This window comes from Canis aureus, chromosome X (genome assembly GCF_053574225.1).
Source record: "Canis aureus isolate CA01 chromosome X, VMU_Caureus_v.1.0, whole genome shotgun sequence".
Lineage (NCBI taxonomy): Eukaryota > Metazoa > Chordata > Mammalia > Carnivora > Canidae > Canis > Canis aureus.
This window is the reverse complement of record NC_135649.1, coordinates 111,149,979-111,168,434: the sequence shown is the minus strand read 5'-3', so window position 1 is coordinate 111,168,434 and position 18,456 is coordinate 111,149,979. Positions and strand designations below refer to the sequence as shown.

The 18,456-nt window shown below is 39.5% G+C and overlaps 1 protein-coding gene across 13 annotated transcripts in view; it reads left to right on the top strand.

Moving 5' to 3' along the window:
* REPS2 (RALBP1 associated Eps domain containing 2) overlaps positions 1-18,456 on the top strand; it is a 231,736-nt gene that overhangs the window by 208,058 nt on the left and 5,222 nt on the right. For 11 of the 13 annotated variants that reach the window (XM_077889681.1, XM_077889680.1, XM_077889679.1 and 8 more), the window contains one exon: positions 10,140-11,793. The exons of the other annotated variants lie outside the window; for them this stretch is intronic. In XM_077889681.1, the coding sequence (XP_077745807.1) occupies positions 10,140-10,208 (69 nt within the window). In that variant the 3' untranslated portion in view covers positions 10,209-11,793. Of the gene's footprint in view, positions 1-10,139; positions 11,794-18,456 lie in introns of those variants that run through there. 13 annotated transcript variants of the gene reach the window in all.

The following is an 18,456-nucleotide window of genomic DNA, read 5'->3' as shown; positions in this document are numbered from 1 at the left end:
TTATTTATTTTTAATTTTTTAAAAGATTTTATTTATTTATTCATGAGAGAGACACATACACACACAGAGGCAGATGGAGACACAGGCTCCATTCCATGCAGGGAGCCTGATGTGGGACTTGATCTCGGGTCTCCAGGACCACACCTTGGGCTGAAGGCAGCGCTAAACCGCTGAGCCACCCAGGCTGCCCCATTTTTACAAGTTTAGATGCCTTTTATTTCTTTTTCTTGTCTGATTGCTGCAGCTAGGATTTCTTGTACTATGTTGAATAAAAGTGGTGAGAGTAGAGTAGACATCCTCATCTTATTCCTGATCCGTTTTTTTAAAGATTTTTAAATTTATTTATTCATGAGAGACAGAGAGAGAGAGAGAGAGAGAGAGAGAGGCAGAGACACAGGCAGAGGGAGAAGCAGGCTCCACGCAAGGAGCCTGATGTGGGACTCGATCCCAGGACTCCAGGATTACTCACTGGGCTGAAGGCAGGTGCTAAACTGCTGAGCTACCCAGGGATCCCCCTTATTCCTGATCTTGAAGGAAACACTGATGCTTTCAGTTTTTCACCCTTGAATATGATGTTAGCTATGGGTTTTTCTAGATGGCCTTCATTATGTTGAGGTGTATTACCTTTAAACCCACTTTGTTGAGAGTCTTTATCATGAATGGATGTTGTACTTTGTCGGACATCTTTTTTGCATCTCTTAAGATAATCATACAATTTCTATCCTTCCACTTGTTAATGCGTGATGTATCACATTGATTATTTGTGAATAGCTAGCTATAGGTATTTTTAATTCTCTTTTCCTTTTACCTTTTAATAGAGTTAAGTGGTTAATACTCCATCATATTACAGTATTAGGGTATACAGAATATTAGAGTATTCTGAATCTTATTATATACTTAGATTTACCAGTATGTTATTTTTTTTTTGTTTTCATGTGACTGATTACTATCCTTTCATTTCAGCTTGAAGAACTCCTTTTTGCCTTTCTTGGCAAGGTTGGTCTAATGTTGATGAACTCACTCAGCTTTTGTTTTTCAGGGAAAGTGTTTAATCCTTCTTCATTTCCTTTTTTTAAAGATTTTATTTATTTATTCATGAGAGACAGAGAGAGAGACAGAGACACAGGCAGAGGGAGAAACAGGCTCCACGCAGGAAGCCTGACATGGGACTCGATCCCGGAACTCCAGGATCACACCCTGGACTGAAGGTGGCGCTAAACCGCTGAGCCACCTGGGATGCCCCTCCTTCATTTCTGAAGGATTACTTTGCCAAATAGAGTATTCTTGGTTTGCAGTTTTCTTCTTTGAGTACTTTGAATGTATTATCCCACTCTTTCCTGACCTGTCTGTAAGGTGCTTGCTGAGAAATCTGCTGAGTCTTTTGGTGGTTCACTTGTAAGTTACAGACTTCTTTTGCTGCTTTTCAGATGGTCTCTCTTTGATTTTTGAGTTTTATTTTAATGAATCTTGAAGAGAATCTCTTTAAATTGAATTTGGTGAGCTTTATGAACTTGGACCCATATCTCTCCCCAGTTCGGGGAAGTTCTCAGCCATTATTTATTTAAATAAGCTTTCTGCCCATGTCTCTTTTCAACTTCTAGAGGTCCAACAAATCACAAATTATTTCTTTTGATGGTACCCTATAAATGATGTAGCCCTTCTTCACTCCTTTTGATTCTTTTTTTTTGTTCTCTTCTGACTATACAATTTTAAAGTTCTGACTTCTGTCTCCTAGATTCCTTCTTCGTTTGATCCATTTTGATGTTTTTGCTTTCTATTGTAATTTTCATTTCATTCATTCTTCAGCTCCAGAATTTCTATTTGGTTCTTTTTCATGATTTCTGTCTCTTTGTTAGACTTATCATTTTGTTCGTGTAATGTGGTTTTCCTGATACTGTCTTTTTGTGTTCTTTTGTACCTCAGTGAGTTTTCTTCAAACAGCTATTTTAAATTCTTTAATAGGAAAAAAATAAATTCTTTAATAGGTAAATCAAAGATTTCCATGTCTTTGGGATTGGTTATTGGACATTACTACAATATTTTAGTGGTGTCAGACTTCCTTAATTTTTTATGTTCCTTGAAATTTTGCTTTGCTATCTTCATATTTGAAGTAGCAGTCACTACCTCCAATCTTTATTAACAACCTTCAGGAGACAAGTACATTTCATCAGTCCTGCTAGGGATTCTGAGGCTTTCTCAGACATTTTATGAATGTACCTGCTTGACATTTCTTGCTCCCTCTTGTGGCAGAATTATTTAGCTATATGCCACCCCCTGATCCTGCAAAACACCAGGCCAAGTGCTAGAAGCCTGTCTTTTGTTTTCCCAAAGGTGGCGCTAAAGCTCAATTTTGTGGTCTCTCCATGACCCACAGATTTGGGCCTGCACAACCTTTCTGCATGTGCTCACTAACCACCTGCCAAAGTTTGCTGCCTAGGGCATATGAACAGGTATCTGGCCATAGGAGAGGGGTGTGTGTGTGTGTGTGTGTGTGAGTGAGTTAGGTGAGAGGTGTGCTGGGAAGTACCCTGTGGGCAGTTGGAGAATCCCCAGAAGCTCATGGGTAGGCTTCTTGATGAGTCTTGCAACACATTTAGTAGGATCTGTGTTTCCTTTAATACCTTTTGAGGGTCTTGTCCTCTGTACTCCCAGTTACCTTCTATCTCTCGGTCATGCAGTTTGTAATTCAATACTCTGTATAGGGCAAGAGAAAACTGAGCCTCTTTGGCAGTGTCCCACACAGCTGGGGAAGCGGGATGTGTACTCACACACTCTTATTTCCCCCATGGGAGACATGATGGGCCAAGAGAATCTCTCTTTGCCCTAAGGTGTGCTACCTTGTAGAGAAGTGTGATGTAAGTAAAATCTAACAGTTCCCTCTTATCTTCCCTAGTGCATCCCAAAGACTTTTTTTCCCTCCAGCATTGTGCTAGAACTTCTCTGCTAGAAATTTAGACTTCCACAAAGGCTCTGTAATCTATAGGGGATTGTCTAAAACAGTGTTTTCCATAGACTCCCAGATGGTGGCTAAGAGAGCTAGAGCTGGTTCACAAGCCAGTGCAGGGTCCAGATCTTGGTCCGAGGTCTGTGTGCCTATTATCCAGTACATGGCTGAGTGAGACTCCTCTCGGATCTTTTGGCATATGTATGATGCTGGATCCCAGAGTTCCCACAAAGGTACTTTGCCCATGAATGAAAGCCAGTTTTTTTTTTTTTTTTTTTTTTTTGGTATTGTTGTTGGCAGGGGAACATGGATAAGGGATGTCTTATACAGCCGTGATACTGATGTCACTCCTGGTAGTTTTGTCATTTTTTGATGAACTTTCATAGTGTTTTCCATAGTGGCTATGCCAATGTCTATGATCCACCTCAAATTAAGTTTTTTGTATGGTTTGAGATTAGAGTGAAGGTTTATTTTTTCCCTATATCAATATCTAATCTAACATCATTTGTGGAAAATAATTTTTTTCCTCCTTAAATTACTTTGGTCCCCTTGTCAAAAGTCTAATGGCCATCTAAATGTAGTTTTATTTTTGGGTTCTTATTCTTTTTTTTGAGAGAGATAGGTAATACACCTCAACATAATGAAGGCCATCTAGAAAAACCCATAGCTAACATCATATTCAATGGTGAAAAACTGAAAGCATCAGTGTTTCCTTCAAGATTAGGCATAAGGGGATCCCTGGGTAGCTCAGCGGTTTAGCACCTGCCTTCAGCCCAGGGAGTAATCCTGGAGTCCTGGGATCGAGTCCTACATCAGGCTCCTTGCGTAGAGCCTTCTTCTCCCTCTGCCTGTGTCTTCCTCTCTCTCCCTCTGTGTCTCTCATGAATAAATAAATTAAAAAATCTTTTAAAAAAAGGATCAGCCTGTTTCATATAAATTTTATTTTGAAAGATTTTATTTATTTATTCATGAAAGATACAGGCAGAGGGAGAAGCAGGCTCCATGCCGGGAGCCTAATGTGGGACTTGATCCCCGCACCCAGGATCACGCCCTGGGCCAAAGGCAGGCGCTCAACCACTGAGCCACCCAGGCATCCCTCACATAATTTTTAGAATCAATGTGTCATTTGCTACAAAATAGCCTGCTAGGATTATGATTGGATTTGAGTATATGGATCAGTTTAAGGAGGATCAAAATCTAAACAGTGTTGAGTCTGCCAATCTGTTCGTAGAGTACATCTTTCTAATTATTTGTATCTTGTGAGATTTCTCTTAGCAGTTCTGAGTGTACATGTATTACATGTGTTTTGTTAAATTTTTTTTTTAATTTTATTTTAATTTTTATTTATTTATGATAGTCACAGAGAGAGAGAGAGAGAGAGAGAGAGAGGCAGAGACACAGGCAGAGGGAGAAGCAGGCTCCATGCACCGGGAGCCCGACGTGGGATTCGATCCCGGGTCTCCAGGATCGCGCCCTGGGCCAAAGGCAGGCGCCAAACCGCTGCGCCACCCAGGGATCCCGTGTTTTGTTAAATTTATTCCTAATTATTGTGACACTAATGCAGATTGAATTGGTTTTTAAATATTCATTGTCTAATTGAGTTTGTGAAGGTTGCAGAATACAGGATCAACACACAAAACCCAATCATATTCCTAAATGTAAGCAGTGAACAATTGATAACAGAAATATGAAAAACAGTGCCTGCCATTCACAATATCTTGTCACCCTCCTTCAAAAGAAATACTTAGGTATAAATTCATTAAAACATAAGTTGTGAATACTGAAAACTATAAAGTGCTGCTAAAAGAAATCCAAGACCTAAATAAATGGAGACATCTGCTTTTTGTGGATTGGAAGACTTAACATAATAGTGATGTCATTTTTCTCCAAAGTGATCTATAGATTCACTATTCACTACAATGCCAATCACAGTTCTAGCAAGATGTTTTGTAGGTATAAATCAGCTAATCTGATAATTTTAATGTAAGGGCCAAGGAACTTAAATAGCAAAAACAAATTTGGAAAAGAACAAAGTTGTAGGAATCACTTTAGTATCAGGCTTCAATAATCAAGACAGTGTGGCTTTGGGGGAGGGACTGTTTCATAGATCGATGGGAGCAGGATAGAGGGTTGTAAAGTAGACTACATGAATATAGTCATTCCATCTTTGACAAAGGTGCAACATCAATTCACTGAGAAAGGGGATAGTCTTTTCAACAATTGTTTTCTAACAATGGGTCCTCCATATATGGAAAAAAATGGATCTCAATTGAAACCTCAGTCCTTATACAAAGATTAACTTGAAATGGGTCATAGATGCAAGCATAAAACATAAAGGTATAAAACTTTTGGAAGAAAACACAGGAAAAAAATCTCTATGACCTAGTGTTGGAAATGATGCCAAAAGCATATTCTAGAATAGAAAAATAAAATTGTACTTCATCAAAATTAAAAACCTTTGCTCTGCCTAAAATACTGTCAGGAGAATTAAGAGACAAGCTACATACTGGAAGAAAATATTTGCAACCTGCATATTTGACCAGGGCTTGTATCCAGACTATATAAAGAACTCTCCAAACTCAAGAACTCTCCAAACGCCAAAAAATCAACTTAAAAATGGGCAAAGGACTTGAACAGATATTTCACCAAAGAGGATAAAAGGATGACAGATAAACATGTGAGAAGATACTCAGCATCATTAGCCATAGAGAAATGCAAATTAAAACTGTGATTGTATACCACTACACACATATTAGAATTGCCAAGACAGAAAATAATGACACCACCAAGTGCTGGTAACTGGGACTTTCATGCACTGCTAGGAATGAAAAATGCTACCCCACTCTTAAAAAGCATTTGGCAGTTTCTTAGGAAGTTATATATACACTGATCATGTGACCCAGCAGTCCTACTCCTGGATATCCATCAGGGAAATGAAAACTTGTGTTCCCTCAAAAATCTGAACATGAATGTTCATAACAGTTTTATGTGATGGCCAAGACCTAGAAACAGCCCAGATGTACTTCAAAGGATGAATATGTCACATGTGGTACATTCACACAATGAATAGCCCTCAACAGTAGAAGTAGTGATACACACAACACCTTGGATGAAACTGAGAGATATTATGCTGAGTGAGGGTCAAAAGGTTATATACCGTTTGATACCTTTTATCTGGCATTCTTGAAAAGACAAAACCGTAGTGCTGGGAAACAGTCTGGTAGTTGCCAGGGGTTGTGCACGAAGGTGAAAGTTTGTAAATCACTGAGTAGTACCAGGGACATTTTGGTTGTTGGAACTGTAATGTACCCTATTTGTGGTGGCAGTTACATAAATATGTACATGTGTTGAAATTTATAGAATTGTACATTAAAAGAAAAAAGTCACTTACTATATAATAAAAATAAGATAATTTTTTAAAATGTCAAACTTCATTTTATTTTACAAATCTTGTTTTTAAAAAAATCTTTTTTTTAAGATTTCATTTATTTATTCATGACAGACACAGAGAGAGAGAGAGAGAGAGAGAGAGAGGCAGAGACACAGGCAGAGGGAGAAGCGGGAGCCTGACATGGGACTCGATCTCGGGTCTCCAGGATCACACTCCAGACTGAAGGCAGCGCTAAACTGCTGGGCCACTGGGGCTGCCCTAAATGTTGTTTTTGTTTTGTGTTCTATTTGTTGTTTTTCTCCCCTCTGACTTTGCTTTGGTATAGGTCCTTTTCATATACTTGTTCTCCCTTCTCGGTAAGCTCTTTGAACTTGGAAACCCATATTCTTCAGTTCTGAGGGTTTTCTTGGTTTTTGTTATTGTTGTATTTTCTCCATGTTTCTTCCCCCCACTCTCCTGCCCATTTTCTCTGTTCTCACTTGCTGATATTTTTCAGACATTGGAACTCTTAGCTTGTTGGTTCTCTAATTTTTTCATATGTTCTCTTCTGTTTTGTCCTCCTCTTCCTTATTTTTGTCTTTTTGTCCACTTCTGGAGATTTACTTAATTTAAAATTGTCAAACTGTTGTTTAATAACCAAGAGTTCATTTTTTGTTCTTGGATTGTTTCTTTTTAAAGGTATCCTAGTCTCATTTTGTTGTTGTAGTATCTTCTATTAATAGTAGTATTTTTCTTCTTCCTAAATACTTTTCTGTTTTACTGTTATGTATTTATTAGATGCTTTCCTTCAATATCTGATGGTCCTTTGCTTATATTTGGGAGGAGGATGAAAATGCTCACTGAAAGTACATAGCATGTTGTAGGGCTTGTCAACTTTGAGTTTCAGTCTTCAACATTCTGGTTGGGCTGTATAGTTGGGGAACCTCCCAAGGCAGTATCATTGGTGCTTTCTTTTTAATCTGATTGGAATTTCCAGAGGAGATTTGTGTGTTTGGCGAGTCCTACATGAAGGGAAGGACCTAGTTCAGGGGAGAGAGAGGGCTGTGGGTATCAATATCCAGGATACTCATTTCATCTCCTTAGTTCCAGTTCAATGTCTGTCCTCAACTGTGTCTCTGTATGCTAACCAAGAGGCCCTATGTTTTACTTTTTCAAGGAATAAATCTTCAGAGTTCTGCTCTGGTAGCAGGAAGGAGCTGGGGAGCTAATTCCTTCTGAAACAGACTTTTACCAACACTCATTCTAGCCATCCTCCTCTCCTCCTCCACTTTCAGTTATGTAGGTATCTCGCGCTGCCAGTTTGAGTCTTTCGGGGACTCTTCTATGTAAAATAAGGTTGGTTCTTGTTTTGTCCCTATGCTTAGCTTATGTTTCAGTTTTCTACACTTGATCGATGTGAGTGAACATGTTCAGGCTTGAGTGAAAAGAAGTCTGAAGAATCATTAAAATAGAGCTTCAGTCACAGCCTCTCAATCAATTCCCATACTAAGTCAGTTCACAGATGCAGGACCCTTGAATAAAGGGGTATTTGGGTCAATTTATGGATGGACCCCCACCATGCAGCAACGCAACAACTGGTAGAATGCCCACATTTATTTTTCTTGATCTGCTAAGTCATTTACCATTCATCAGTTTACCTTCCTGCTTATAAATTTTATTGGTAACACTCCTTCCCTTTTGTCTTTCTTGTTCTTGTGTGTCGTGACTTAAAAAACTTGTTTATCGTTTTAGTGGAATTCTAGCAGAGAATGAGTATGCTGTGTATGTTCAGTTCCATCTTTTACCTGCAATCTCTGTTTGTATCCTTTTGCTAGATGATATACAGTCTCAAGGCTTTGAAGATCACCCGTAACCTAGTGATCCTAAACTTATGTCTAAAACCCTATTTCTCTTACCTCTTGATCTTTGGACATAGAATTACAACTGCTTACTCAACATTTTCTCTTAATATATGTAATACATACCTCAGATGCTTCATTCCCAACCTTTCCTTTGACTCATTCATTCATTCATTCATTCATTCATTCATTCATGAGAGACACACAGAGAGAGGCAAAGACATAGGCAGAGGGAGAAGCAGGCCCCATGCAGGGAGCCCGATGTGGGACTCGATCCTGGGTCTCCAGGATCATGCCCTGGGTGGAAGGCGGCACTAAACCGCTGAGCCACCCGGGCTGCCCCTCCAACCTTTCCTTTGAAATGCCTACTTTTCATCTAATCTTGTTCTCAGTACTGCTTACTAACCACCCACTTGCTTGATCCCAAATCTTCCTTCTTTTCTATATCAGCTTTATCAGCAAGTCCTGTCAGTTCTAGGTAAAAAATATATCCAGAAATAATCTAGTTCTCTCCATCTTTATGGCTGCTACCCTGATCAAAGCCATTTTCATTTCTCACTTGGGTCCATGAAGTCACCTTGCAACCCTCCTTGCCTGCACTTTTGCTCTGCTTTACAGTCCACTGTCTATACAGTAGCCAGAGTGAACATTTTGAATTCTAAGTTAAGCCACATACATTCCCTGATCCAAAACCCATGGTGCTATACCCCTGTACTGTGAATGGTGTTCACACTCCTAACTCTGTCCATAAGGTCTGTGCCTAACACTTAGACTTCAGCTCCTACTAGCGTCTTTCTGATTTTCTCTCTGGTCACATAGGCCTTTTTGTTATCAAACACACCAAGCTTATTCCCTCCCTTGGAGCCTTGGTAGTTGCCATTTTGTCTCCCTGAATATCCTTCCCCCATGTCTTCCTATGGCTCACCCCTTAGTTCATTTGAGTCTCTGCTCAGATAGCATCACCTCTGAGAAGACTTCCCTGACCACCTGCTCCACCTATCTTCCAGATTCCTCTATTACCTCATCTTATTTCTTTCCTTTTGAAAGTATCTTGTTCTTTATTGTCTTTCTCTAGCCATTTGAGTATAAAGCATATGAGGGCATTGGTCTGATCCGTCTTGTTCTTTGCTGGTGCCATCACACCTAGAGCAGAATCTGGCCTGTAGTAGACAGATAGTCAAAGACTCTCGGGTGGCCGGGTAGGAGGAGAGGGTGAACAAACGCTCGTTGAGTTCTGCTTGGACTGTTAGCATGTTTATTCTTCTGGGGCATCTCAGAATTGAGCCTTCATACAGAGTTCTTTCCCATCTTGACTGACTCTCCTTACGAATGTCTTTATGTGTCCCCCTCTCCTCCTGCCAGTAATTCTGTTTTAGGGATGAAAGTTTGAATTGCCAAATAGCAGATGGATGATCCTCTTTTTATTTCTCCCTGCCTTTAGCCATGCAGTCACACCTTAAGCTGTATTTTGTGTAGGAGCCAAGATGAGATTTTGGCGGGGAGTGGCCAGCGCGTTTGCTCATCCCCCAGACTTTCCAGGGTGTGGTGCTGGACTAGAAATGAGAGATTGCAGCTGGAAATTGAGTCCTCCTGGCTCACCTTTCAGTATTAGCAGTTTGCTTTTGCTTTTCTGCTTTCTCCCAGTCTGTCTTTTGATTTTTAGCATCGACTTCTGCCAGCCACTGATCCTGTTAAAACTGCCAATGAGAGTGAGGCAGGGTGGTGTCAGTTTCATATCCTCATCTTCAGAAAGGAGCTGCAAGATGACAGATTGTGAAGCCGCCTCTATCTAGTCACCAGCTGTAAATACGATGCTCTCTAGCCTGCTTGTCCTAGAGTCATGTGGCACTTCAGTGTTTGTAGGTCCGCTTATAAGTTTCTTTTTAATATTTGATGAAGTGAGGATGAACCCAAGAAATGACCCCTTTGCTTTTTTGTTTTCTTCTCTCTGTTTTGTACAAATCAGGAGGTTCATCAAGAACGGATTGCGTTGGAAAACCAATTGGAACAACTTCGTCCAGTCACTGTGTTGTAAGACTCAAGTAACAGTGGGTGACTCTTTCTGCCAAGATCTTTCCTTTGAATGTTTCAACCCAACTACTTGTCATAGATGTCCAAGACTGTGTGAAAAGCTGCGAGCAGCAGAATATAATCCATATTTCCTTTTCTCCTGTACATTTTACTCTGGTGGAAAAAATGCAACTGATTATCACACTTGAAATTATAATTATCAGTGGAATTTATCTCCCATTCTTAAGTACTTCCTCAAGTTGTTAGATGTTGCTCCTTACCAAAAACCAATCTTCTAGCAAATAAAAACAAATTAGAGCATTATTTATTTAAGGAATTTATGATTTGTATAAAACCTTGTAACCTAGTACTTTCAGGATGCTTGTTTTATTTTTGTATGTATATCAAATACAGTAGGTTGGTTTCCTGAATAATTGGGATTCCAACTGGATAGTCTTTGGCATGATGATAATAAAAGCAAAAACTAAAATAAGAGCATCAGATTTAGACTGGCGCTGTGCCCTCCGCCACCATATGCCAAAAATTGCTTCTCTAGTGCCATTTTGACATTATATCTAGCTATAAATAATACATAACTATTGTTTTCTGTTGAATGGCAGAGATTTATTGGGTCTTTGTACCTCTATAAAGTGGAAGTTTTGTCAATGATCTATTTAACTTGGCCCAGCTAGGCCATCAGCTCACAGAACTCAGTCCTTTCATGTAAATTTTTGGGCAAGAACAATCTGCTTTAACCACCTCACCCGATCAAATTAAATAAATAGTTGCCAGATCTCTACTTCTATCCTGCATGGGATAACATATCTGTAAGTGCATGTATTTGGAAGCTATACATCAGATGTGAAAAGCTGAAGAGACTCTTTGGACTGATAAATATTTGTTACTTGAGCATAGGTATTCACCCAGCAGAAGAAGGGGAATGGTTGTTACCAGCAATCCAACAACTCTGGTAGTTATTTTTGTCTTTGTTATTTTAACCTGGATTGTGATTGTATTGAGTATGAAGGAATAATGCAAGATAACTGATCTTCACTCTGGATATACAACTGTTTCTTCCCTGTGAAATGTACCCTTGGGAAGTGATTGGTTTATATACAGTCCAGCAGAGCCCACTGACTCCAGTGTATGTGATGTAAAACCCTGAGCTCAAATTGCAGAAGCCAGTATCCTATAGAAATTTTGATCACCCGCTCCTCCTGTGAAGGTCAGGTTGAAAGTGGGAATTGACTGATTTTCACAGGGATCAGGGCACACCTGCTTTAACATGACTTTGAGAGACTGATTACAAGAAATGCTATCTCTTGTGCATTTTGATAATTTAGCCATTCTTAGAGTAGAGGGGTGGGGTGTGCCTGGGGTCCTTTTTGAAGGGATTTAGGATTGGTTTGCGGTGTGGGACTAAGCCTTTGGTTTCAGTAGAGTTGACAGCTTTTAGAATAAGTAGGTATTTATTTAGTGCTTCCTTATCTTATTTGCCAGCTTTATCAATAGCTTAATGGCAGAAGGGAAAGACTCAAGCAGATGATATTTTCCCAAAGAAAAACAAATTGTTGATTCTATTCTGTACATATTAAAGGATTTTGAATTGATTTGATTTTGACAATCTTAGAACTTGAACTGTTTCTCTATTCCCCCTTTCCTTCCATTTGGTTGCCTTTTCTGTCCCTCTGGGAGGGTTTTGGAGTCATTTTAAACCCTTCCTAAGATTATGAATAGGTGGTGCAGATTTTTGAGGTAACCTCTTCTCCCATGTTCTGAGATCTGGGGGCTACCACAGATTTTATCAACAGTGTCCTTGTTGTAGACATTCCACAGCATGCTTAGTTTTTGTTGCATTCTACCCGGGAAAGACCGGCTTGTGCGCTCCATCTCCTCATCTTCCAGTACATACACAGTCACCCGAGATAGCACTGCATGTCCAGTGAGGAGGCATATGAAACTAAGAAATTTTAGTTTTTATTATATGTTTTAAAATATTGATATATTTTTCCCTCATCAAGTCAGTGCCAGCCAGAGTAAGACAAATTGGAAGTTGGGGTTTTGTTTAGTTGGCTTGGTTTTCACTAAAGGAACAAACACACACTGGACAGTTAAAGTTTCATGAATTGTGTAGTCTCACTACTATTTTAAGATGAGCATTGCATTAAAGCACACATCAGTTTCTGTATCCAGCTTTTGTGACTGCACTTAATGGTGACCATTAAGTGTATTAATTGCTTAGAAGTGGATTAAAAAAACCAAATACACACTATTATTATTACCTGACTAGTGTTCTTCTTCTATGTCTCTCTTTTCCCAGAATGTGCACTTTTAAGATTATAGCTCCTATTAATATTTCTATGAGCCTTTAATGTGATTTCTAGGAAGGCTGGGTTATTGAAATCACCATTATACCTCTTCTATAAAACTACTCCAAAATTAGACTGCTTATTGGGCAGAATTCAACAGATAGAAGGTCGAGGTTGCCCCCATCCATGGGGCTTTAATAAGCTTGTTGTTAAGTGGTTTCCTCCAGAGGGGTCCTGTAGTCCCAAGGATGAAAGCTCAGTAGGAATTGATAGCAGATTTATGGGGCACCTCAGTGTCTCTTGTATGCAGTGTACTGCTCTTGCACCTCCCTGTCCATCAGACATGAAGCAAAACCAAAACGTAGATATCTAGAAAGAAGGTCTGTGGTGTAATCAAGGCAGATAATTGCACTTGCTTTAGTTGGGAAGATCTAACTGCTTTATAAATATTAGAGAAGTGCTTTGGGCCTGATGGGGAAGGGAGACATCTCAACTGGAAGCTATGCCCATTTTACTCTCCTTGGAGAATAGGATGTCACAGCTGAGAGGACTTGTACCTGTCTCCTGCAGTTTGCTTGTGGGGGAACCAAGGCCATCAGAAACTACATTTTCTAGCCTAAGAATCTATAGAAAGATAAGTAGTAAAAAAAAAAAAAAAAAAAAAAGAAAGATAAGTAGTGGCAGAGTTGAGATGCCAGCTGATCTTATGGATTCTAAGTCAAGTCCTCTAGCCTCTAGCAATACTAAAAATAGATGAGAAGGTTTTCTTCTATTCACTGTGTTGAATTTTATTTACTTAGTAAGTCTTCGAGTATGAAAACATGTTTCAGTGAGTTTTAGATCTAGATATTTCTCTTGGATTGAAGCAAAAATTAAATCTGAAGGGAAGAATAAGATTGAACTATTTGTTCTTCTGAACACCTCACCTTTCATGATGCAATAAATTACTCTGAGTTTCTTGGCAGAACTTTTGACAGCTGTTGCTTTGAATGGATTCCATTCCTGTATTCCTTATGGGAGTTTGTTTTTAAAATAGACTACTGCGATGGAAATGAACTCAATATGTAGTAAGTTATAGTTTTCTTCGATATATCTTTAGTTATGTGGGTTGCAAATGTTCGATTTCAGCATATTTTAGGGGGAGTAATAAAAAACATGAGTTTTCCTTTGATTTCCTACCAGTGTCTGAACTATCATAAAGCATTCTTTTCTTCATATATGACTTGATTCTATAGTATCTTTATAAATGATAATTTGTCTATTTCTTAAATAATCTCACAACCGTGGTAATAATAGATGTGTACTCAGAAGATCAATAACAAAATCATCTGGAATGGATGTTTCTCTTGCAATTAAGACAGGCATTTGCAAATGCCTTCTTCTAAGCAGTAGTTGGAAAGATCTCAGTTATAGTATAACACCTTACAGCTAAAAACATTTGTTCAACACAAACTACAATCAGACCTCGTGACTAGACATTGCCAAAGGAATGTAATTTTGAAAGTGTGTGTGTGTATATATATATATATATATATATATATATATATATATATACACATACACACATACATACATTCATATATATATATATATATATGAATTCCAAATATCACAGCAGCCAGATCTTTCCATATTATTGACAAGTAGGACTTATAGGTTGTGGTTTGAACATTATGAACAAAATGTAATATCAGTTAGAAAAAGGTAGGTCTTTTTCTCCTCTAGTTAAATAGAACACTATTTGTTTTCATGGCAACTTTGGTTTCTCTTTCCAACTGGCTTATTCTGTTGCAAGTGTACTCTTTTAAAACTGATTTCAAAGATCTCTTGAATTTACACGTTAGTGATAGGTGTTTTGTTACATTATTTTTTTCCATCATGACTCAGTGTGGTTCAAGTTCCTAGTAGAAGTGGGGATTTGGGTTTTTGGAAGTCTGAGGTGGCATCTCCTCTTTTGGCACAAGCAAAAGGCTACTGCCCACCAATGCCAACAGCTCAGTCATTGATGGCAATTTGCATGTGAGTCTTACTCTGTGAGCCACCCCACTTTGCTTGTTTGCAATGAGAAATGCGCCTAGTTCTGTGACCCTCCCAAGAGCAACCATAAGAACAGACATGGAGGACCAGACTTGAAAAGTAGCACAAACTCTAAGAGCTGCTCCCCTCCTCAAAAATAGGCATTCAGAGTTTACCTTACAAGTGCCTCTGAAACAGCCAGTCTGTTGATGTGAGCAAGAGATCCCAGATACACAGTTGCTTTTAGGCTCAGGTAGTTATTGTCTACATTTGCTAACCTACATGATCACAAAGGAAGCTTTTCTAAAAGGCATTGCAGGGTTTCAACTGAGAGGGCTTGTTCTAATTATAGAAGCCTGCTCTGTTCTTAACAATTGGAAAATGTTTATTTTTTTGCGTGTTCTTGCTCTAAGCTAAGTTCATGGGTGTAGGAAGTCGGAGAAAATGGGCTTAAGGCTCTGGAGACCAGAGGACATGGGACTTTTAAGAGGGCTACACTAGGGAGATTCAGGGACTAGTTCCGTCCTATTAAAGTAGTCTTTTGGAAAACAGGACTGGATCGTAAAGGTCCTTTATGGAGTTCTGCCCTCAGAATGGTGCAGTTGACACAAGAACCCCATTATATGGAGATTGGATCAGCTAGTTTTGTTGTTTCTGTTTTGTTTTAAGGCAGTTTGTATGAGGACTTTGGCTGTACCCATCTTGGGAACTGGGTGTACCCTTTTCTTTAGCACTACCACTCCTTTTGTCTTCAGTGCAAGTATGATGTTCAAGAAAGCCAGAGGCGGGAAGAGCCATTTTAGTCTTTGTTACGGTGGGCCAGGAGGGATAATGAGCTGATGGTCTATTTTAACCTTGAGGGTAAAAGTGTATATTTTTTCACTACAAGTACATTGAATAGTAAAATGAGTAACCACAAAGTATATATTTAATGCCTTCTGTCTTTTCATGATAATGTGAAACAAGTTCTATTAATATTTTACTTAGCCAGAGTCTTATTCACTTGCTAGGCCTTGGGAACATTATGTATATTGATCTTAAACATAAATAAATATAGGGTAACCTATATTTGGATTGTGACTTGTAGACTCTAACCTTACTGCCTCTTTTTCACACTTGTTGGAAAGTCTGTGAAGAACATAGTAGGTTAAAAATCTCCAACTTTGGAAAATGTACATGATGTGAAACTGGGGTGCTATGTTAAAAATAAATGTATGATAACTAAGTGTGGCTTTTATGGACTCTTGGTGTCAATATGTTGTGGCCTGCATTTTTAGTCTTTTTCATTTAATGGAAAAACTGTAGAAAAGATTTGGAGATCTTCCCAATTAATTGAATCAAAGTCTGAGATTTAATTATTTTTACCTCCTGGTGATCTGAGCTAGGCCCTTAAACACCTATACACAGTAAACCCTGGTTGGTCATGGGATATCATGCCTAATTCAGTGCATTTTAAAGATCCACTGAATTGAAAACTTGGCCTGATGTGGGTCCAGGTAATTTGCTTCATTGTGTCAGTATTCTTTTTGTTGAAAACTGTACCCACCATCATATCCTTAGTTGGAGTAGGGATGAAGGGGGAGAGACCAGGAAGAGTGGGCTTGAGAGCCCAACCAAGTAACCTGTCACCCCAGTTGCAGGCTCTCACTTTAAAAATTTGAATATTTTGAGGAGTCTAACCAGTCTTATGTCACATGGGGGTTTTATTCTGTATAATAAATGCATATGGTAGGCTAGACATGTAATATTTCTCGTCTAGTACTTCTTTTATTTTTATAAAGATTTTATTTATTTATTCATGAGAGAGAGAGAGAAAGAAAGAGAGGCAGAGACACAGGCAGAGGGAGAAGCAGGCTCCCTGCAGGGAGCCCGACGTGGGACTCAATCCCGGGGCTCCAGGATCAGGCCCTGGGATGAAGGCAGGCGCTAAACTGCTAAGCCACCCAGGGATCCCCCATCGTCTAGTACTTCTGAATACCAAACGAACTCTGGAAAAAAATCATCTGTGATCTGGCGCATAAGCTTGCACACTGGAAATCACCTGGCCCTGACCTTTCCCAAACACCAGTAAGGATCACTGTGTCCCCCACTTTAGAGATAAAAGAAATTTGAGATCATCTAGGCAAGTGCTTCCCAAAATGTGGTCTCCAAACCAGCAGTATCAACATCATTGGGGAACCCATCATTGGAGAGCACTTGAATCAGGGACTCTGGGAGTGGGCCCAGCAGCCTTTGTGATAACCAGCCCTCCATGTGATACTGATGTGATGCCCATGAAAACTGAACTACTGTTCTTGCTAACTACATTTTATTTTATTTTTATTTTTATTTTTATTTTTTGCTAACTACATTTTAAAGCCAAAGAAACTATGGTGCAGAAAGGCAAATGAACTCGTCTGGATTTCAGTCACAGCAAAGGATCAGAATGTTCCCAGGGCAGACTTTCTCCTGTGCTATAGGACCCAGTCATGAGTTTGTTCCCTCTCCTGATACTGGCTGTGCTCTTGCTGTATATCAAGCACTATGTTGGGACTGGAGGTGAGGTCTACAATACAGAAGCCCTTTCTTCAAGGAGCTCACAGATTCCTACACAGGAATTGTAGTGCAGTGGGGAACACTTACTAAGATGTATCAGGGTAGGCTGACTGCTGTAACAGAGAACTCCCAAGAGTAGTGTGGCTTGACCCAGTGAAAGTGTATTTCTCACCTTATAGTGCAGACTGCATGTTCTTAGTTGCCCCATTTTCTTTGTGGATAGGCAGGAACCCAGACTCTTTTAATGTGTGCTTTCATTTTCCTGTGAGGCTAGAGAGTTTTGTCCTTTTAGCCTGTATGTGGAAAAAAAAATGATACTATAGGAAGTTTCTCTTAGCAGAAGTGCTACACAACCTCTCCATGCATACTTAATTTCCCAGAACTCAGATGGCAACAGTTAATTGCAATGGAGATGTGAAATGTGGTCTAGCTGTCAGTTCAGGAGGAAAAAGTTGCAGTGAGCACATTGTCCACCAGACGGCACAAGGCCAGTTTGCTCTGAGACATACCATGTGGGGGAGGGACATCTAATTCAGACTGTGGGGGATCCAGGAGGACTTCACAGAATAGTCTTAAAAGAGGGATAGGCACTCACTAAGAAAAAGAGGGTGTTCTAGGCAGAGGAAGCTGCATGTGTTAAGGCAAGGCAGTATAAGAACATGGTGTATTCTGGTAACTGCAAAAATAGTCCTTTGGATGGAGAAGCCAGTGGAGTGTGGAGGGGAGGAAGTGGCAGGCGTCGGGCATGGGGGCTGGGTGGGAAGGCATGTCACGAGAAGCCATAAAACATCCTGAAATTACAGCCTCTTTCAAGATTTAAGCACAAATGCATGAAGTCACTTCACTAATATTCAAGGAGTGATTTGTGTTCTCTTAATTTTTTTTCTACCCCCTAGAAAGGAAATGCTTCACTGGAAGACTGTAAACTAGTGTTTCTGACATGAACCAAACCTGTTAGTTTGATTTGTTACATATCTTCTGGCATGTGTTTGGACACAGGACCAAAGCCCAGAACACAAGGGACTAAAAACCCTGCTAGGCAGGAGCTCTGTCAGATGACGTGAAACTTTTTCCATAATCCGTTCGGTCATTTTGGGGGAGATAATGGGCACTGAGATGACCAAAAGATCCGGGACTCTTTTGTTCCTTTTTCTTTCTTCTCTTTTTCTTTTCTTTTCCTCTTTTCTTCCTTTCTTCTTTCCTTCCTTCCTTCTTTCTTTTTTTGGCAAGAAGGCTTAACAAAGTGCAGAAATGAAGAGTTTGGAAATAAAGCTGAAATGCCAATTTATTTGGAACACAAGTTCCATGAATTTATTTAATAATTCCGAAAATCCCTGAGCCTGGGGAGGAATACTCCCAAGTATAGCATCTTTATGGCAAACTCCCAACTTCAAAGAGTACTGCCATATTGTT